This window comes from Polypterus senegalus, chromosome 1 (genome assembly GCF_016835505.1).
Source record: "Polypterus senegalus isolate Bchr_013 chromosome 1, ASM1683550v1, whole genome shotgun sequence".
Lineage (NCBI taxonomy): Eukaryota > Metazoa > Chordata > Cladistia > Polypteriformes > Polypteridae > Polypterus > Polypterus senegalus.
Window position 1 is genome coordinate 23533995 of NC_053154.1, and position 22881 is coordinate 23556875.

Genomic DNA, 22881 nt, shown 5'->3' on the forward strand with positions numbered 1-22881 from the left:
TTTGGGCATAACAAGGGCGTTATGCATGGAGGAAAAAGAACACAGCATTCCAAGAAAAACACCTGCTACCTACAGTAAAATATGGTGGTGGTTCCATCATGCTGTGGGGCTGTGTGGCCAGTGCAGGGACTGGGAATCTTGTCAAAGTTGAGGGACGCATGGATTCCACTCAGTATCAGCAGATTCTGGAGACCAATGTCCAGGAATCAGTGACAAAGCTGAAGCTGCGCCGGGGCTGGATCTTTCAACAAGACAACGACCAAACACTGCTCAAAATCCACTAAGGCATTCATGCAGAGGAACAAGTACAACGTTCTGGAATGGCCATCTCAGTCCCCAGACCTGAATAGAATTGAAAATCTGTGGTGTGAGTTAAAGAGAGCTGTCCATGCTCGGAAGCCATCAAACCTGAATGAACTAGAGATGTTTTGTAAAGAGGAATGGTCCAAAATACCTTCAACCACAATCCAGACTCTCATTGGAACCTTCAGGAAGCGTTTAGAGGCTGTAATTTCTGCAAAAGGCGGATCTACTAAATATTGATTTCATTTCTTTTTTGTGGTGCCCAAATTTATGCACCTGCCTGATTTTGTTTGAACAATTATTGCACACTTTCTGTAAATCCAGTAAACTTCATTTCACTTCTCAAATATCACTGTGTGTGTCTCCTATATGATATATTTAACAGACATTTTTTATCGTAACAACCAACGATTTATACAGGAAAATAATAACTATTAACAAGGTTGCCCAAACTTTTGCATCCCACTGTATGTATTTATTTATATATGTCAGTATGTGTGTGTATGTGTGTGTACTGTATATTGTGTATGCATGTGTATATATTTATAATTACACATACATTCAAAACATTAGTTCAGTTCATATTTATTTTTATTTGCACAAACTACAATGAAGCTTGTATGAACTCTTCATCTTTTCACCATGCTGCCACTTGATGGGCATCTCACTTTATTGATCGTATGGGGTTATAATAACTCCTCCCACAACAGCTGCAGTAAGCAGACAAGTGAGCATAAAAAATACTATTTCAATGCAGCCATCTTGACACAAGCATGCCTCTGAGACATGAAAATGCTAGCTGTTTTAAAGTAGGAGTAATTGGTAGGTTTCTCTTTACAATGGAGCCTGGTGCCCATTAGCGCCATTGTAAAACTCAAAAATGGTTAAAATGTTTTTTTTTACAATTTGACATGTGATAACCTAATGTATACTATGATTGTGAAGAAATACTTTTGACTTGAGACTCGCCATACCCTTTGAATCAGAAATACAAAATGTTATTCCCTCCCTAAATGGAGTCCTTCTACAAACTGACTGTATATATTACCTGGAGGAATCTGAATTGCTTACTATTAATAAAATCACCAAAGTCTGGTGTGTTGGTCCCCTCATTTATAAAAGTTTGCATGAATTTGAGTATGAACGTATGCATACGCCAAAATAAAAGGAAAATGCACATGCAAAAAAAAAAAACAGGATTTATAAAACCTGGCATATGCACATTTGATTTGAATTTACTCTTTATAAATCACAATCATCTTGTAAATGTGTGTACGTGAGTGCACCTTTAAACCTGTTTGTTTGCCCTCCTGAAACAACCATATATATATATATATATATATATATTTTGCTACTTAATCTAATATACTGTTTATACAATTACGATGCTGCAGGCCTTCAATGGCTGGTAGAACAGCCTGTCACCTGACGCACTGAGACACTGCCCCCTGCATTTGAGGAGTCCTATGGTGTGCTCCACACTAAATGTACAAGAGCATGTGTAGCATTATAGCACTTCTCCTCTATGCTCTGGGGGTCAAGAAACTGCTCCAGTGTCTGAGTGGGTAGCCACTACCACCTGGCACATGAAATGATGTGATGGTTGTTACAATAAATGCCATAAGCATATGAAAAACTGAAGGTTCAGTCAGTTACAGTACCTTCTGAGCAAGCACATACAGTACCTTTAGGAAGTTGTCTTCCAATGCTACTTTGCCTCAAAAAAAACATGGAAACACATTTGTCAGTCTCATCTTGGCATTACAGGTGACTTGTGCATTAATGGAATGAAACTTCTCACAGTTAGCAAAAGCAATTTTTGTTAGATGCCCTTATTGCAATATGACTGCAATCAATTGCTCCATTTACATTAGGAGTACCGGATACTGCTGCAAATTGCCTTTTTATGTTGACATTTTTTTTTTCTTTTGGGCAAAAATTTTTTGTATGTACACCAAGACCATCCAGAATCTATTAGTAGCACATTGTCAGTCAGCTAATGGCTTCCAACACGGTGGAAATGATGGGGTGAAGTTTGGCTGAGATATTTCTGACCTGAGGTTGCTGATATAAACTGACCAAAAATATAAAAATGTTCTTCAGAGCAAATACACAGCATTGCCTTTCTTAAAAGGGAACTAGAGTTGGTACATCACAGTCATTGCTTTAAAGGTTTAGTGTTTATCAGGTCAAAGTCTATTATAATAAAGGGCTCAGTCCCAGTTTCTCTGAAATGCTACATATGGATAAGTCAGAGGTGCCCATAGTAAACCCAAGCTGTCCCATCAAATTTTCTGTTCTAAATCCTGACTTTTGTGTGGAAAGTTGTGTACAAATATTTCAAGCTTCTTTTTATGTGAGTTCAAATTTAATAAATCTGTCCCCAGAGGAGCTAGCTGCAGCATGAGCACAACCAGCCACATGTTATGGGCTGCTTTATTATTTCAAAATAAAAAATATTTATGCACACACACACAATGCAGGCTTTACAGTTGAAAGATTGTATTTTTTACTTTTTTTTTGAGCATGGAACTAACCTTTAATTTTTTTTCCATATATACATATGGTATATACTGTACAGTCCCCTGTAAAGTATGAAGTTTTTCTTCATTTACTCCTCTGTTCCATACTTTAAAATGGCATATCAAACAATTCAGATATAATGAAAGAACATATTGCAGAGTTTCATTTAAGAAGATTTGCATATATTTTGGTCACAACATGTTTTCCACATGGTCTCCCCATTTCAGGACACCATTATTTTGTCATATTTAACACTTTGTTTAATATCTCTTGCATGCAGAGACTGAAGTCTGTGATTCATAAACATCACCAGGTACTGAGTGAGGATCTTTTCCGCTCCAGCTCCTGCTTGTTTCGGGACCTTGCCCCCTTAAGTTCTCTCTTCAGCATATGGAACGCCTCCTCATTTAGATTTAAATCCAGTGACTGGCTTGGCCTCTGAAGAATTTCCCATTTTTTAACTTTAAATGACTCCTGTGTCACCTCAGCAGCATGTTTGGATCATTAGCTTGTTGTAGGATGAAGCACCATCCAATGAGTTTGTAGGGATTTACTGGAACTTGAGCAGATGTTTCTAATCAGCTTAGAATTCATTGTGTGACATGCCTACACCATAACACCCCCAACCATCATGTTTAACAAATTAGATGGTCTGTTTTGGATCTTGGACAGGTCCTTTTCATCTTCTCACTTTGCTCTCACCATCACTCTTTCAAGGTTCATCTTGGCCTTGCCTGTCCACAAGACTTTTTCCCAGAATTCTGCAGGTTCTTTTGAGTCGCTTTTCACAACCTGTAATCTGGCAGTCCTGTTTTTGTGGCCAACTAGTGTTTTGAATCTTGCAGTGTGTCCTCTGTATTTCTGTTCATGCAGTCCTCTGTGGACAGCTGTCACTGACACATCCACATCTGCCTGCTGCAAAACTTTTTCTGGTCTGTCGGACAGATTTTTGGGTCTTTTTCTTTGCCAAGGTGAGGATTCTTCTTTCATCAGCAGTGGAGGTCTTCCTTGACCTGCCAGTCTGTTTGTGATTACTGAGCTCACCAGTGTGTTATTTCTTCTTAATGATATTGAAGACAGTTGATTTAGTCATCCTAAGGTTTTACCAATGTCTCCAATAGTTTTATTCTTGTTTTTCAGCCACATAATGGCTTCTTTGACTTTCATTGACACAGCTCTTGTTGAACAATGGCAACTACAGACTCCAAGGGTAGAAGCAAGCCGAGGTATCTTATGAAGCAGTGAAACAAACCAGAGGAATCAGAAACACCTGTGACAACCAACTGTCCCAAACATTATGGTGCCCTGAAAAATTCCATATGGAAAAAGTGTTGTCATTTCTAAATGATGTGATTGAAATGTATGCTAATATCCTTAAATGTGCACTTTGTGTCATTTAGAAAATGCAACATTCCATCCTCATCTTGTGGAGTTTCCTTTTGGAAGTCAATTCACCATATAGGCATTATTCATTTTATCTGCATATTTTTCACTTGCTGTGTCCAAAGTATCACACAAGCTACAGCAAGACTCTGCTCTCTGCAAGCAAAGGTTAAATAAGCAATACAAAACAGCCGAGAGGCACATTTTCCACAAGATCAAGGACAGAAACGAGCTGCGCGTGACGCCTGAATATGGGTTGCAGAGACAGATCCTAGCAATTAGTCACCCTGGGGTTTGAAGAAGTGGCGTGACTGTTGGTTCTTTGTGATGTCAGCATAGCTTTTGCTTGATGATTCAGCTCATAGTTTCAAAAGCTTATCCATTCTGTGGTTTTTTTGGTCTACTGATAATGAGAGACAGGGAGACTGAAAATGATGTGCAAATATTTTACATTTAAATTATTTTTCTTCTTTATCACTTTCTCTGGTGTGTTCAAGAGGAGATGTTAAAGAGGCATTAGTTAGGGAGAAATCATTAAACACCTTCTGGGAGAAACAAAAATAGTAACATGATAGGCAAAGGATTGTGATCATCTGGGCAAGAATTAAGGCACACAATGCCTCATGTCCAGCTAAGAGAAAGCTTATGTAAAGCTAAGCCTCATAAGAGATTTAAGGAGACAGCCAAGCATGGCACAAAGCCCTAAAGTAGTTGTCATGTGACTTCTTAACTTTCTTAGCTCCTCTGATATTGAAGATCAAGTGTCTGTCACGTGCCAAAAATGTGCGTGCCAAGGCTTGTGGTCTGTTGTTTTTATAGTTGGATTGCTACAAGTACAAATTACAAGCTGTCCTGGTTTGCTCTTTGCAGCTTTTATGTAGTAAATCACATGTTGTCATAACACCATTTCCACAGGCATCTGGTTAAGAAAGGTCTGTACCCTTCTGCAGCGACTCTGAACAAGTCTTGTCCCCCGTATATTTTAATGATGCACCCCTTCCGCCAACATCTCAACTGCCCCACTTGTAGTTAGCACAACTATGGTATTAAAGCTAACCATTCATGTGATCATCAAATTGTCAGAATATGGAAAAAAGCTGTACTTGAACTGCAAAACATTTGCAGAATAATTATCAATCTATCTTATATGTGCAGTGTTTTTAATTTCTTATTCTATGTCTGTGTGGTGTGCCTTTCATCTACTGGTCTGTCTATCTGTCTGACTCTGTCACTCATTTCTGAGCACCAATTTTTATTGTGCAATGTAAGTGTGACCTATTTATAAAGGCATTGGATTTTAATCCTAAAGGGGTCGCTGTTGTTCAAGACTATTTTGACATGGCTAGAATGGAGAACTATGATACTTGTGAACAACATGCCCATAATGATTTGCACAACCTTGTACGGGAATGTAATTTTACATGCATGAGAGAGGAAGCTGGTAGCCATAAATAGGTTACTGAATTAAAAGAGTAAATTAGTGAATACTGTATTTTCTTATTGTCAATTGTCTTCTTGCAGACTCTGAATGAATAAAACCACCTTAATGTCAGTATTTCACAACAGTGTATCTAAAGAATTAAAAGGTGATATGGCGAGTCGTGACATAGGAGATTTTCTGTGATGCAGTATAAATAGTAGTTAGTAGTATTGGTGGTAGTAATGCTGTCATGTGTCACTGCATAATTATTGTGGCTGTGTCGGAGCTAGGCACTCAGATAGGCAGAAAAATAGAAAAGGCAGTATACTTTTGGTAGAATGGCAGATTTAGTGTTCACTCCCTGGAATACATCAAATATTCAAAAGCATATAGCACCATCAAAGAAAATTGGGGCATTTATACTCAGTTTGGCTAAAAGACTGCAACGACTGAAAGAAATGCTTTGTTTTTACTGTGGAGGGCCAGAATATGAGTTGGCTTCAATGGTGGGGGAAGATGCCGGTCAGACCTGGTAGGCCCAAACGTGTTGTGAGGGTCTGCTGGGAACGGCTGGCAGAGTCCCCTGTCAGAAGTAGCTTCAACTCCCACCTCCGGCAGAACTTCAACCACGTCCCGAGGGAGGTGGGGGACATTGAGTCCGAATGGGCCATGTTCCGTACTTCTAAACCCGTTGGTGGACACCGGCGGTGAGGGATGCCGTCAAGCTGAAGAAGGAGTCCTATAGGACTCTTTTTTTTGTCCTGTGGGTCTCTGGAGGCAGCTGATAGGTACCGGCAGGCCAAGCGGAACGTGGCTTCGGTTGTTGCTGAGGCAAAAACTCGGGCATGGGAGAACGACTTTTGGACGGCTTCGAGGAGATTCTGGTCCACCGTCCGGCGTCTCAGTAGGGGGAAGCAGTGCAGTGTCAACACCGTATATGGTGGGGATGGTGCGCTGCTGACCTCGACTCGGACGTTGTGGGTCGGTGGAAGGAGTACTTCGAAGACCTCCTCAATCCCACTAACATGCCTTCCAATGAGGAAGCAGAGCCTGGGGACTCTGAGGTGGGCTCTCCCATCTCTGGGATTGAAGTCACCGAGGTGGTCAAAAAACTCCTTGGTGGCAGGGCCCCGGGGTGGATGAGATCGCCGAGTTCCTTAAGGCTCTGGATGTTGTAGGACTGTCTTGGTTGACACGTCTCTGCAACATCGCATGGACATCGGGACAGTGCCTCTGGATTGGCAGACCGGGGTGGTGGTCCCCCTCTTTAAAAAGGGGGACCGGAGGGTGTGTTCCAACTATAGAGGGATCACACTCCTCAGCCTCCCTGGAAAAGTCTATTCGGGGGTTCTGGAGAGGAGGGTCCGTCGGATAGCCGAACCTCGGATTCAGGAGGAACAGTGTGGTTTTCGTCCTGGTCATGGAACAGTGGACCAGCTCTTCACCTTTAGCAGAGTCCTGGAGGGTGCATGGGAGTTTGCCCGACCGGTCTACATGTGTTTTGTGGACTTGGAAAAGGCGTTCGACCGTGTCCCTCGGGGAATCCTTTGGGGGTGCTCGGGAGTATGGGGTACGGACCCCTGATAAGAGCTGTTCGGTCTCTGTACAACCGGTGTCAGAGCCTGGTCCGCATTGCCGCAGTAAGTCGAGCCCGTTTCCAGTGAGAGTTGGACTCCGCCAGGGCTGCCCTTTGTCACCGATTCTGTTCATAACTTTTATGGATAGAATTTCTAGGCGCAGCCAGGGTGTTGAAGGGGTCCGGTTTGGTGGACTCAGGATTGGGTCACTGCTTTTTGCAGATGATGTTGTCCTGTTTGCTTCATCAGGCCGTGATCTTCAGCTCTCTGGATCGGTTCGCAGCTGAGTGTGAAGTGGCTGGGATGAGAATCAGCACCTCCAAATCCGAGACCATGGTCCTCAGCTGGAAAAGGGTGGAGTGCCCTCTCAGGGTTGGGGGAGAGATCCTGGCCCAAGTGGAGGAGTTCAAGTATCTCGGGTCTTTTCACGAGTGAGGGAAGAATGGAGCGTGAGATCGACAGGCGGATCGGTGCGGCATCCGCAGTGATGAGGGCTCTGCATCGGTCTGTCGTGGTGAAAAAGGAGCTGAGCCGTAAGGTAGGGCTGGGCGATATATCAAAAATTTATCGTTACCGAAATTTATGACTCTCATCGACGTCATTTTGCCCATGTCGGTAAATTCGTATTTTAAAAAAAGAAAAGGCATGTGCAGGTTGGCGATGTTCATGTCCCTTTAAGACGCTGTGCTACGTTACAGACTTGACGGGTGGAGTCACATGACTCTACTACCTGTAACAAGACGAGACACGGCTGAACAAATGGAGGACGATTTAAATGTTGAAGCAGCAGCGAAGGTAGAGCTGGTGGAGGAGGAAGAGGAGACGCTTGTTAACAAAAAATGCATCATCAATCGTTTGGCAACATTTTGGATTCAACAAGGATGATATTGATCAAAAAATTGTTAAATGTAAACTCTGCAAAAGACTGTTGCGTCAAGTCAAGGTAACACAACCAACCTCTTCCACCACCTGCAGCACAACCATGTGATTCAATTCGAAGACATAAAAAAAGCTCAAAGCGAGAAGAGATTAGGAGGACCAGCAAAAACGTCTTCCTCCACCAGGCAGCGTCAATAACAAGCATTTGCTAGTACTCAACTATATGAGCGAACTTCAAAAGATGGCAAGAAATCACAAATGCTATAGGCTACCACATAGCAAAAGACATGGCTCCTATTGCTACAGTGGAACGCAACGGGTTCAGACACTTCATGAAAATAATTGACAAGAGATACGAACTCCCATCACGAAAATATTTTTCAAAACTATCATTCCCAGCATGTACAGCACAGAGAGGAAAAAGGTTGCTGCTGAATTGAGATACGTTAAGCACGTTGCAGCCACATCCGATCTCTGGTCCAGCCGCACAATGGAGCCGTATATTAGTCTCACAGTTCATTACATCGACAACAAATGGGAGCTGCGTACCAGAGTGCTCGAGACGGCCTATTTTCCATCTGATCACACGGGGGAGATGGTTGGACAGGGGTTGAGAGCGATGCTGTCTGCATGGGACATCAGTGAAGAGGACCTTGTTGCTATAACAACTGACAACGGCCCAAATATTGTGAAAGCTGTCAAGCTCAATAAATGGACACGGGTGCAATGTTTTGGGCACAGGCTGCACCTGGCAGTCGGTAAGTGTGTACATCTTAATATATTTGGGTGGTGACATCTGGTGTGTTTTAAAGTGACTTTAATTCTGTGTGTCATATTCAAAATTGAAAGTATTAATGTTTGAATAATGTTTATATAGGCATAAAAATACTTAAGACTGCTGAGCAGCAGTGTATCCAGAAAGTTTTACAGAAGACTTATTGTGAGCCAGTGTTGATCATGTTGTGCTGTGAAATGTAGCAAAATACATGATTTTTAAAATGTTTTATTACTGTGCCAACCCTTTTAATTTTGTAAATATGGTCTGAGAGGTCTTATTTAATTCTTACTTTATTTTGCTTGCTTTATTTGAGAATTAGACCATGAATTGGGGTGATGTTGGGTGTGAAGATTTGGATAGATATGCTACCTCAAGGCCTTAGCAGAGATAGGCCTTTGTCCATGATGGCATTACATTTGCACAATCATTGTTTACTTTGTGAATAGCCAATGTGAAACATATTTATTATTAAACTATTTTGTTTACAAGGGATACACATTTTTTAGAGAGCATGGTTACATATTGTATCCTACACTTTTTATTTTGTTCAGTTAATAAATCTTAACCACTAAAAGTACTTACTACTATTGTCTTCATTTATTTTCAGTGACATTTTACAGTCCTTTAAAGTGGTAATAATATAATTGCAATGAATAGGTCTAGGGGGAATAATATTATCAAAATAACTGGAGGAACTATGCTGCCTGCCACAGCCCCATCAAATGAAAAAAAAAAAGTTTGTTTTTGGCACTTGGGGTGGTTATCGTCCATTTATCGTTATCGAGGTTAACTGCTCAATTTATCGTGATATTGATTTTAGGCCATATCGCCCATGTTTACCGTAAGGCAAAGATCTCAATTTACCAGTCGATCTACGCTCCTACCCTCACCTATGGTCATGAGCTATGGGTAGTGAGCGAAAGAACGAGATTGCGAATACAAGCGGCTGAAATGAGTTTCCTCCGCAGTGTGTCTGGGCTTTCCCTTAAAGATAGGGTGAGAAATTTGTACAGACTTTTTTCAAAACATGGCAGGATCTGATCAGTAATATTTTAAAATAAGTTTATAAAGCACAGAGAATTTATTAATTTAGGTATTTTTACAAGCCTTAAATTTTACACCGTTTGGCTTGCTCTCTCTCTCAAGGGTGGGGATCGATCTGTTCTTAGCATAATTTTTTTTTTTGTAAAAACTTGATTGCTATGTATTGATTGTAATAAAATTAATAAATAAAAATTAAAAAAAAAAAAAAAAAAAAAAGAGGGTGAGAAGCTCAGTCATCCGGGAGGGGCTCAGAGTAGAGCCGCTGCTCCTCCGCATCGAGAGGAGTCAGATGAGGTGGCTCGGGCATCTGATCAGGATGCCTCCTGGACGCCTCCCTGGTGAGGTGTTCCGGGCACGTCCAACCGGGAGGAGGCACCGGGGAAGACCCAGGACACGCTGGAGGGACTATGTCTCCCGGCTGGCCTGGGAACGCCTTGGGATTCTCCCGGAAGAAGTGGCCGGGGAGAGGGAAGTCTGGGCCTCTCTGCTTAAGCTGCTGCCCCAGCGACCCGACCTCGGATAAGCGGAAGAGGATGGATGGGCCAGAATATTTTAAATCCACATGCTGTTAAATCTGGATCGTCTCTCTAGTTAACATATATACACATGCTGGAGATCGTTTACATTTTATTAGTGCGTTACATATAGTGTATACTGATCATAAAACTCTGACATCTAAAACAGCAAAATGGCTGATCCCTCATTAAGCAAGATGTTTCTTTTTTCATTAGTAGATTTAATTTCATATGTAGTCTTCGTTCATGACATAGAAACCGCAGGGAGGATGTGGTTTTATGATAATACGAGTCTAAACAATAAGAAGCTGACAACAGTAGTATTTTTCCTGTGTACTTGTGTCAAAAAAAGAAAAAAACTGGTTTGAAAGAGAGGGCAATATGAAATTAAGATACTATCACAGAGGGTTCTTCTTTGGCTCAGCTGGCTAAGGATGGTGGCACTCTTCACTCTGAATCCTGTAGTCTGTGTTCATGTCCGACAACTGCAAGTGAAGATGTGCAATTGAGAGGTGCAGTGCCTGATCAAACTTCTTGCCTGTGATAAAGGCTCTGAAGCATCTCAGAATTAGGTAGATTTTTTATGGTGCCAGTTCACACTTTTACAAGCCATTTTTGAATTGTGCCCATAGCCTCCAGGGATTCACAGAACAATGACTATAATGAAGTGTTAGATTTGTTGGCAAATTGTGGACTAGTAGGTTCCAGAATATTTGAACGCTTGTATCAAATGTACAGGTCAAAGTGGAATTATTCTTGCCCAGCAGCACTCCTTTAACTGCTGCCAATTTTTTATACCCGTGGCCACGTTTCCATGAATATTATTACTAATTTAACCCTCTACTCCTGTGTTGCTAAGGGGTGATAGATTTTAAAATGTTTCTAAGTTAAACATGCGCAATAGTCTTCTGTCCACCTCTGCTCTGACAGATTTTTATTTATTAACAATTTTCCATTTGCAAAAATATACACAGTCTTTAGTGTTTGATTATAAACTTCAGTTTATTTTACAGTTTTGGAAAGGTTTTTGTACTGAGGTGAATTTGACTCTTAATTATTATTCTGTGTCAGACAGGCAAACTAAAGGAATGAATCAGACATATAAAACTCTCTACAGGGTTTCAGGATACTTTCCTGGACAAAATATTGTCAAAATATAGTGTTCATTTACCTGTTATTTATCAGGCTGAAGTATATGGGAACTTGAAGTCTGGAGGAAACATGAAAGCTCAAGACTGATTGTAATTGTCACCAACATTCTCATTGTTGGATTGTTTAAACAGTTTGGCTTTCTACTATATACCCTTAGATTCGGGTTACATTAAGGAGATTAATGTTACTCCTGATTGGACTTTTCAGCATAAAGAAGCTAGGTGGTCCTGCTGTGTATTCTGCTGAATCTTCCTTATTTCTGCATTTATCCTCGCTTTCACAGTTGTTATATGACAACACCATTGTAAATGAAGCTCTAGCGATGTGCAGTCAGCCCTTTGCAGTTTTTATTTCTTGTTGATTGGTAATCTGTATATATTTGTTTTACTAATAAAATAGAATCTCAGAGAAGTTGATAAACAGAAGGAGGTATACAGAAAACAAATCAACAAAAACAGACCTAACTGGACACAGCTATTGCACCATGTGTATCTGGTGAGACAACTACTCGCTTAATAAAGTTCTCAGACCCTTCATTTACCACTTTCACTAACTTTTCTTATCCTTTTCGCATCTCTCTTCCTCCTGCCTATCACATACTTATCTTTATTCACACAACAACCACCCACTCAAAGTTCAAAAGAGCCAATGGCCAGGAGGGATATTCAGCCCTAGTCAGGTAAACCTTTGGTATTACTTGGACATATCCTTATAGTCCTTTAGCCCATTCCTCCCTCAGGTTAATGGCATGTTATGTGTTGCAGGGAGCCAGCTATACAATAAGAGTTCTCTATACTTCTCTACCTTACAGGGGAAACATACCACCCTCCTGAGATGGGATATAAAGTCTCCTGGTGTTGGCAGCCTAATTCAACTGGCATGGCTACATGTGCTATCAATGCAAGTAGTTTCTTTACTAGGGCATTTTAAGGCCCAAGTCCTGTCCCAAACAATACCTCCTGGTCGCCCTTCACATCTATAAATTAACAAACATTAAAGTTTGTTCTGGTCCATTGTTTATCATGTCAACTACTTTTGACATATTTGGCAGTCAGATCTGTTTAGTTGAGCTGCTGTTTGATGTCTCTTTGACATTCTGTTTTTGTTAACTCCTCACACCCAGAATTCTGAATTTTGTCTCTGAGGATTTTTTCCCCCTATTCTGGAGTTTTCACTTCTCTATTTTCCATTGCTGAGAAGTCTTAGTTGCATTATTTAATATTGTTTACCTTTTGCATTTCATGTATGTGTGTGTGTGTGTATATGTATACAGTTAGGTCCATAAATATTTGGACAAAGACAACTTTTTTCTAATTTTGGTTCTGTACGTTACCACAATGAATTTTAAATGAAGCAACTCAGATGCAGTTGAAGTGCAGTCTTTCTGCTTTAATTCAGTGGGTTGAACAAAAAGATTGCATAAAAATGTGAGGCAACTAAAGCATTTTTTAACACAATCCCTTCATTTCAGGGGCTCAAAAGTAATTGGACAATTGACTCAAAGGCTATTTCATGGGCAGGTGTGTTCAAGTCCGTCGTTATGTCTTATCAGTTAAGCAGATTAAAGGTCTGGAGTTGTTCTGAGGTGTGGTGCTTGCATGTGAACAGACAACATGTGGTCAAAGGAGCTCTCCATGCAGGTGAAAGAAGCCATCCCTAAGCTGCGAAGACAGAAAAAAAACATCCGAGAAATTGCTACAGAGGGGACTGGGCGGTCTCATGGTCTGGAATCCCTACAGATTTTATTTTTTTCTCCAGCCGTCTGGAGTTTTTTGTTTTTTCTGTCCCCCCTGGCCATTGGACCTTACTCTTATTCGATGTTAATTAATGTTGATTTATTTTGTTTTTCTTACTGTGTCTTTTATTTTTCTATTCTTTATTATGTAAAGCACTTTGAGCTACTGTTTGTATGAAAATGTGCTATATAAATAAATGTTGTTGTTGTTGTACAATATTACGAGTGGCAAAATCTACAATTTGGTACATCCTGAGAAAGAAAGCAAGCAATGGTGAACTCAGCAACGCAAGAAGACATGGACGTTCATGGAAGACAACAGTGGTGGATGATCGCAGAATCATTTCCATAGTGAAGAGAAACCCCTTCACAACCGCCAACCAAGTGAACAACACTCTCCAGTGGGTAGGCATATCGATATCCAAGTCTACCATAAAGAGAAGACTGCATGAACATAAATACAGAGGGTGCACTGCAAGGTGCAAGCCACTCATAAGCCTCAAGAGTAGAAAGGCTAGATTGGACTTTGCTAAAGAACACCTAAAAAGCCAGCACAGTTCTGGAAAAACATTCTTTGGACAGATGAAACCAAGATCAACCTCTACCAGAATGATGGCAAGAACAAAGTATGGAGAAAGCGTGGAACAGCTCATTATCCAAAGCATACCACATCATCTGTAAAACATGGGTGGGGGGCAGTGTGATGGCACTGGGGCACTAGTGTTTATTGATGATGTGACACAGGACAGAAGCAGCCGAATGAATTCTGAGGTGTTCAGAGACATACTGTCTGCTCAAATCCAGCTAAATGACGTCAAATTGATTGGGCGGCGTTTCATGATACAGATGGACAATGACCCAAAACATACAGCGAAAGCAACCCAGGAGTTTATTAAAGCAAAGAAGTGGAAAATTCTTGAATGGCCAAGTCAGTCACCTGATCTTAACCCAATTGAGCATGCATTTCACTTGTTGAAGACTAAACTTAAGACAGAAAGGCCCACAAGCAAAGAGCCATTGCAGCAAAGGCCTGGCAGAGCATTAAAAAGGAGGAAAGCCATCATCTGGTGATGTCCATGAGTTCAAGACTTCAGGCTGTCATTGGCAGCAAAGGGTTTTCAACCAAGTATTAGAAATGAACATTTTATTTCCAGTTATTTAATTTGTCCAATTACTTTTAAGCACCTGAAATAAAGGGATTGTGTTTAAAAAAATACTTTAGTTCCCTCACATTTTTATGCAATCATTTTTGTTCACCCCACTGAATTAAAGCTGAAAGTTTGCACTTGAACTGCATCTGAGAGGTTTCATTTAAAATTCATTATGGTAATGTACAGAACCAAAATTAGAAAAAAGTTGTCTTTGTCCAAGTATTTATGGACCTGTGTGTGTATATATAAATATATATATATATAAATATATATATATATATATATATATATATATATATATATATATATATATATATATATATATATATATATATAGTGAGCTGGAGGGCTGATCGCACCCCAAATAGAGACAAACGCCCCTGGGAAAACCACAAAGCCTGAAACACTGACCACCCTCACATTGCTCCTTATCCTTGCACTATAACACGTAATACAAGCCTCGCGCGGTACTCCGCCGACTTATAAGCCTTGTGCAGCCTGTCAGTTTTGGAATTGATTGTTTGCTTTTATCTCTCTCTGCTCCTAGCGGAACTGTCATCTCTGACTTGTCATGAAGCACGTTTAAGCTCATGTGTTTGCAGTGTTTGAATAAAAATCCTTCTTGTTTCTACGACCTCCTGTGTCTCTGTGCAAATCTGTGACCCAAGCGTGATATATATATATATATATATATATATATATATATATATATATATATATATATATATATATATATATATAGTTGTGCTTGAAAGTTTATGATCCCTTTACAATTTTCTATATTTCTACATTATTATGACCTAAAACAACATCAGATTTTCAATCAAGTCCTAAAAGTAGATAAAGAGAACCCAGTTAAACAAATGAGACAAAAATATTATACTTGGTCAGCTATTTATTAAAGAAAATGATCGAATATTACATATTTGTCAGTGGCAAAAGTGTGTATATACAGTATATACTGTACATATATGTATTTATGTGTGTATATGTATGTATGTGTGTATATATGTATATATATATGTATGTGTTTATATATGTGTATATATATATGTGTGTGTGTGTTTGTGTACATATGTATATGTGTATATATATATATATATATATATATATATATATATATATATATATATGTATACTGTATATTTGTTGTTGATGATTTTATTCCTGATTGCTATGAGTCACATTAAGAGGAGCACTGTTCAAAAAAAGTCTTTTGTTACAATTGTTATTTTTTCTGTATATTTTGATATTCCTTTCTTATCTTATTTTACTGGAAATAAACTCCAGGATGTATTTGTAAGGGTATTTGGAGTATAATGTGAGATATGCTGTCATCTTTCAGGATGTTGGGAGTAGGATATGTGAGAACAATTGTCTGTAAGAATATAGACTGTATGATCTGTGATAGACAGTCATTTGTAAGGATGTTGGGAGTGTTACTTGCGATACACAGTTGTCTATAAGGGGATATGGTCTGTGATAAGCAGTTGTTTGTAAGGATATTGGAGGAATAATCTGTTATAGGTAGTCATCTGCAAGTATATTAGGGGTATGATTTGTGATAGGCAGCCATCTGTAAAGATACTGTGATTATGATTTGTGAAACACAGTTGTCTATATGGGTATTTGGTGTATGATCTGTGATAGGCAGCCGTCTGTAAGGATGCTGGGAGTATAGCCTATGATAGGAAGTTGTCTGCATGAATGTTGGTGTATGATCTGTGATAGGCAGTCATCTGTAAGGATGATGGGGGTATGATATCTAATAGGTACTTGTGATGCAACCCTGAATCCATAATAACACCACTGAAGCACAGGTGAGTGTAAATGTTAAGTTTAATTCACATCAAATTAAACAATATAGGAAAAAGTACATGGAAGCAGTCCAACAATATGGGACCTACCTAAATCGCTGTAGTTGTCCAATTACCACAATAACTGGTCACCAGTAAAGCTCTCATTCACGTAATCTTCCATCTTCTCAAACCACTCTGGCCTCTCTTTAACCCTGCCAGGGAAGCCCTTTCCTCTACTGTATCTGTGACTCCAAGCTTTTCTAGTCTGTTGCTGGGTATTCATATTAAGCCCCAACCTTGAAGTACCAGTTCCTGGATGACATTTTGTTGGACTTTGGGCTTGGTCCTGTAAAAGTCCTATAGATGTTTACACATAAGAAGAGCTTCTGCTAATGGCTCCAGGTATCATTTCAAGCACACTGGCCTAAATTTAAGAAATGAGCTGTTCAGTCATACAAAAGTTTTAAAGACAAAGGCTACCAAACTCCCCATTATGAAAATGGGAAATGGTGCAGCCTTTGGCAATGTGTTCTTCACCGTCTTTTTATCATTTTGTACCCAGGGAAGTCTTGGAGATTGTCCAACAATCCCATCCCTTCTGGTATAGATCACAAAGCTGTTGTGGCCCTGACCATCATTACTTTCACCGGGCTGTTAACAACTATTGTGTTAGGACCATCTGTTTCTGCAGACCTACAATATGATTCATTATCCCAAAGGCACATATAAAATATACAAAGGCAGGCAAGGCAAGTTTAGGCATTTCACGATTGGGCAGCTTTGAAGGGCTCCAGGCTGCCATGAGCTTCCTCACTTGAGCAGTGAGTGTTGATAATGTAGGTCTTTTCTTCTTATAAAATCTGTTCCCAGTGACCACCAAACTACAGTCATTTGTGACTCACTCCATGTGCTGTTTTATTTCATGTGCCTTGCTCTCATGTCATTAACGTTTTTATTATGTTACAAGGAGACTACCTTACATGTTGAAACCTGACAGACGTTTTCGTGGAATTGAATTTCACAGTTTGGCCTTTGCACAAATTTTTAAAGATCTTGCATTCATAATTTCTAGCCTTTACTTCTGTCAAACAGAGAATATTTTCAAGAAAGCCATGTGGCCTAGCGGCTAAGGCTTTGGAGAAGGCTGCTATTTTAAAGCTTTCAAAGTTCCTGGTTTATTGTTTCACTCAGAACATTTGCTCTAACTCTTTAAAATAAATCTGGTGATGTCTTGAATAATTAACTGTAGAGTTGTAGCTGAGTGATGAATAGCATGAGGCGTGATCTTAAAGATTCACTTTAGTCACTTCAGTTTGCATAGTGACCTTGAAAAGACCAAGAAGTGGAATTAATGTGGAAAGAAAACTTTGCACTACAACCTTTCTGAGAGTATCTTCAGCTTCCTTTGCACTTAAAGGGATTAAGGAAAAACACTCCACCCATTTTTTATATCTATACTAATAAAAGGCAAATCCCTCACTCACTCACTCACTCATCACTAATTCTCCAACTTCCTGTGTATGTAGAAGGCTGAAATTTGGCAGGCTCATTCCTTACAGCTTACTTACAAAAGTTAAGCAGGTTTCGTTTCGAAATTCTACGCATAACGGTCGACAACGTCCGCCATTTTGAACTTTCTTATTTATGGCCCCATCTTCACGAAATTTGGTAGGCGGCTTCCCTGTGCTAACCGAAACCGATGTACGTATTTATTTCATTGGTATGATGCCACTGTCGGCTGCCATATTGAACTTTCCAACGTCACTAATTCTCCAACTTCCCGTGTAGGTAGAAGGCTGAAATTTGGCAGGCTCATTCCTTACAGCTTACTTACAAAAGTTAAGCAGGTTTCATTTCGAAATTCTACGCGTAATGGTCATAACGGTCGACAACGTCTGCCATGTTGAACTTTCTTATTTATGGCCCCATCTTCACGAAATTTGGTAGGGGGCTTCCCTGCACTGACCGAAACCAATGTACGTTTTTCAGTGGTATGACGCCACTGTCGGCCGCCATATTGGACTTTCCAACGGCCTTTGTTACTTATGAGCCCATCTTCAAGAAATTTGGTATGCGGGTTCCCAGCGCTAACTGAATCCTACTTACGTACATATATACGTCCATAGCCTGCAGCTCGGTTAACGTGTGAGGCGGCATTGGGTCCCCCATCCCAACGCCTCCCACGTTGTTGGCTGCCTGCCTATATAGCGCCCTCCGTTGCTCCGGTCTCTACAGTACATTCCCTTCCTTGCTTCACCACGGGATTCATGTCTCCCTGCTGATAACTACATCCTTTTTATTTAATCCACGGCTTCTCCTCTGTTTTATTGTTCGTTTATTATGATTATGGTTATGGTGTAGGTATTTTAGACTTACTTTACATTGTTCAGGTACCCATTTCCTTTATTGTTCCAACCATACCCCTATTAACATGTCTATCGAGGTGATCGCCATCGATCAAAGAACTGTCACTTACCGACCGGTTTCCATGCCCGGAGATGGCAACTACCTCTTCCATTCTCTTTGTTACATATTGCACGGCCATATCAGGCTCACTCTTGATATCCGGAGGAACATTGTGTCTTATGTATTGAATGACTGGGACAGGTTCAAGGTGAGAACTGATGATGGTACAGGAGATAATTATACTACACAGGAGCACTAGAAGAGTGAAATGCTTAAGCCCTTCACCTATGGTTCTGCATGTGAGTTGATGGCTGCCGCTGAATTGTTCGGTTGTCGCTTTCAAATGTACTGAAATGGCCAAATATTAAAACACTTTTGGACAACCGCCAATGCCTCTTAAACATCTTAGATACACAGGTGACGACTTCAGTAGTGGACACTTTGATGTTTATGAATGTTTAAACTCTCAAAAGCTGGATGTGAAGTTATCTATGAAACCGGTTGTATACTTACAACGCTTGACAGATGCCGAATGTCTCTTCAACACAAGTCCTGCAAATACTAACGTAATTGAAACAAACCATGAAACTCAAACCGATTATGACAACAGCAATCTAAGCTGTGAGATCTGAAACAAGATTACTGTTCACATGGCCAACTGTACATTGCATGCTCAAGAGTAAGCTCAGCACACAGCTTGATCATATTACAACTGGAGGGCCGAAATGACAATGTGGTATACAAAGAGATACTTAACAAATAATTATTGGTATATTTTCCCTCAGTTTAAAAAGGTTTAATTTTCTTCTTAATAAAACTTTTAAGGCATTACTTTGCCGCTGCGAAGCGCGGGTATTTTGCTAATACTGTATATGTTACTTGTGTAGTTTGTAGTGTTGTCATGTTTTCATTACAGAATGGAGCTACAATTTGTGACATAATAAGGGTCTTTGGTGACCAATGCTGGACAACAACAAATAATATTTAAAAAAACAAGTCCATAAAAAATCTCAAGTAACTCTCAGAGCATCTAGTGACATGCTCACAATGTCTCAAACGCATGTAGGTTTACAAAAATGTTGTTAAGTAAGACACTTCTGGAAAATGCTTGTGAATTAAAATGGAACTTGATCAGACACCTAAGCACTTTAATAGACAAGCCACCTCTTGCTCTGATTCGCGGTCCAGAAGTCAAGCTAACGTTAAACTTCAAATTATATCAGCAATATGTGCGTACTGAGACACATGTAAAACTAAACATTTAAACTTAAACAAAAGTAATTGAAAAAATATTATCAGGAAAGGAATACATCTTGTACTTGTGCATTTCTGAGAGGCTTCAATAAACAAAAGTTCATTTCACCCATGCAGTTTCACAGACTCCTGCTAAGTAATTTTGAGTTTCTTCAGTTGTACTTCACCGATGTAAAATCCAGCACTCAACCTAACAGCAGTTCAAAAAACAGAACACCATCTAATGTAGTTCTTCATATAGAACAAAATAGCAAATAAAATTTAAAGGTTTAGCACAGACCCTGTGTACTTCCTTTATAGTCTTTACAGTTATAGTAACAGGTTCTTGCCAAATTAAAAAAAGAAAATCTTAACATATCCTCATAAAGAGAAAAGGTTTGATGCAATACAGAGTAAGACTTGTTGCCAGAGTTATATATGGTTAGGATTCTTCCAGCTGAACAAAATGTGTCTTCATTATGTCGGATATTGCAACAGATTTTTCATAGCCCAGTGCTATCCAATAGGCTTTACTTCAAACAGCATTGTTTGAGCATCAGTAGTGATTTTTTATACCAGGCTATTCAGGAGATGCACAACAATTTTTGCCTAAAATGGTTTAAGTGTAGGATTTTCTTAAAACGTGACCTAGCAAAGTATGTGCTTGATGTTATCACTCACAGCTTGGATCTTACAGTGTAATATATGTGAGCAATGAATAATCTTTAGTTGAATTATGGCATGATTGGCACATGTTAAACTAGAATGTATTTTGTGAATGGCTGAATTCCTTTCCCTCCTGAAATTTTAACTAGTCCCTTTTCTATCATGTTCTAAGATCATTAAAGCATAAACTCTTTGAAATTTGTTGAAATAACCGTAGAGATGTGTTTTGCACCTTCTTCTAAACTACCCAGTATTGCCTGAGGGAATATAATTAGATGAAAGATGAGGAAAATTGGGTATGTTGCTTTTGACAAAGTTTCTAATTTGTAAATAGAAGAAATAGTGTGATGCTGAACGATTAAATTTGGAGCATAATAATTCAAAAAGATGTAAATATATAACAATGCAGAGATCTCTAAATCGTATGATAGACTAATTACTGTATAGGTCAAGAAAGCCTTAAACATGTGATTATCGTGCATAGGGCCAGCAGATTAGAGTGTCCCTGCCTTAATATGTAACCTACATTGGATTCAACCCTTTAATAAATAGTGAATAGGTGATGTTGCACAGTATTTGTGTGCTTGGAAGAGCAGCTTTTAAAAAATAGAAAGTCTCTATTACTTGTTAATGGAAAGGATTTATTAGTAATGGATGGACCTTATTCTTTTGTCTTGTTTACTATGAATTTTGGTTAACATTTTAGGTTTTGAAATTTTGTCATTCTGGTTTAAAAGCCGCACTGGTTTTTTTCCACCATTCTTTAATGTTGCTCCCTTAAAATCTGTTTAATTATCTCACAAACCTCCTTCAAACCTACTGTTAGTCTTTGACCTTCTAGTTTCTGACTTGGCCACAATAATGAATATAAAAACCAACGTAATAGACAAATTCTGAAGCATTGCATTTTAATTCGTGCCCAGCTGCTAATGATTGTTTAAGTGTTTGTGTGTGTATCTGTGTTTATGTGTCTGTGTTTGACTGGTTGTCACCATGAACTGCAGCAGTCATTATTTTATATAGTAGCTTTCTATAGCTAAAAACTATCACAATTAGATTTAGTATTATTATTTTCATCTTTCTTTGTACAGCAGCACCATAGAAACTTAAAAGTGACTTGCTTAGGGTCACACACTTAATTATAGGCATTACTTAAACCAGCAGCTTTAATTTTTGAAGTCTGATTCCTTGATTACTAGTCCACTTTGGAAAGGACAGAATGCTCACCCATCAGTTTCTCCTGGGCTCAGTTATTGCCCATATTACCTGTTCTTTGCATGTGTGAGAAGGTTTTTCTCCATCTGCTCTGTTTTCTTTCCGCATCCCATAGTCTGTAAATTCTCCTGTTTAGTGTCTCCAGTCATTGGCTGCTACCTTATCCACACTTACGAACAGGATAGGCTCATAAGTAAGTGATAAGTGAAAATTAGTAGTTGACTGGGTTGATTTCTTCCTTGCACTGAATGTTGCCAGGATAGGCTTCAGCCGCACATGACCCTGAATTGGATTAAGAATTAGAACAATCTAGACGAGAACAGGCCATTCAGCCCAACAAAGCTCGCCAGTCCTATCTACTTGTTTCCTCCAAGAAAACATCAAGTCGAGTTTTGAAAGTCCCTAACGTCTTACTGTCTACCACACTACTTGGTAGCTTATTCCAAGTGTCTATCGTTCTTTGTGTAAAGAAAAACTTCCTAATGTTTGTGCGAAATTTACCCTTAACAAGTTTCCAACTGTGTCCCCGTGTTCTTGATGAGCTCATTTTAAAATACAAGTCTCGATCCACTGGACTAATTCCCTTCATAATTTTAAACACTTCAATCATGTCACCTCTTAATCTTCTATTGCTTAAACTGTAAATTTGTAAACTGTAAACTGAATGTATGAGAATGTTCTGAATGACTGACAATGAAATAAATGAAAGTACTGTAGTTGGCTTGTCTGTTACTTGAACTTCTCTCACCGTCACACAAATTTTTTTTTTTTGTTTCAGACTGCCTGGAGATGTTATGCAGCTGAAAATCCTGACTCTTCAACCTTCAAAATGTATGTTCGAAAGCCAGTCCGGAGTCATCCTGCCACATCCAGTCCACGAACAAAGAAGGCAGCACAGGTTCTCCCCTTTACTTGCCTGTCCTCCTTTACCTTCACAGCTACTGTATATTAACATTAACATATTAATACCACTTATTTTATTACTGAGCCACAAGTGGTCAGAGACTAACTTGAAAACATCATGTCTAAGATCAGATCAGGTCAGACCTGCCTCAAGGTACACTTCTCACACATCTCAAACATGGACAATACCCATGTGGCC

The 22881-nt window shown here is 39.5% G+C and overlaps 1 protein-coding gene across 3 annotated transcripts in view; it reads left to right on the plus strand.

Annotated features, from left to right (window-relative positions):
- The window catches only part of LOC120523421 (potassium voltage-gated channel subfamily KQT member 1-like), a 754760-nt gene that overhangs the window by 246793 nt on the left and 485086 nt on the right, over positions 1-22881 (plus strand). For all 3 annotated transcript variants that reach the window (XM_039744727.1, XM_039744719.1, XM_039744736.1), the window contains one exon: positions 22558-22677. In XM_039744727.1, coding sequence (XP_039600661.1) covers positions 22558-22677 — 120 coding nt within the window. The remainder of the gene's footprint in view (positions 1-22557; positions 22678-22881) is intronic.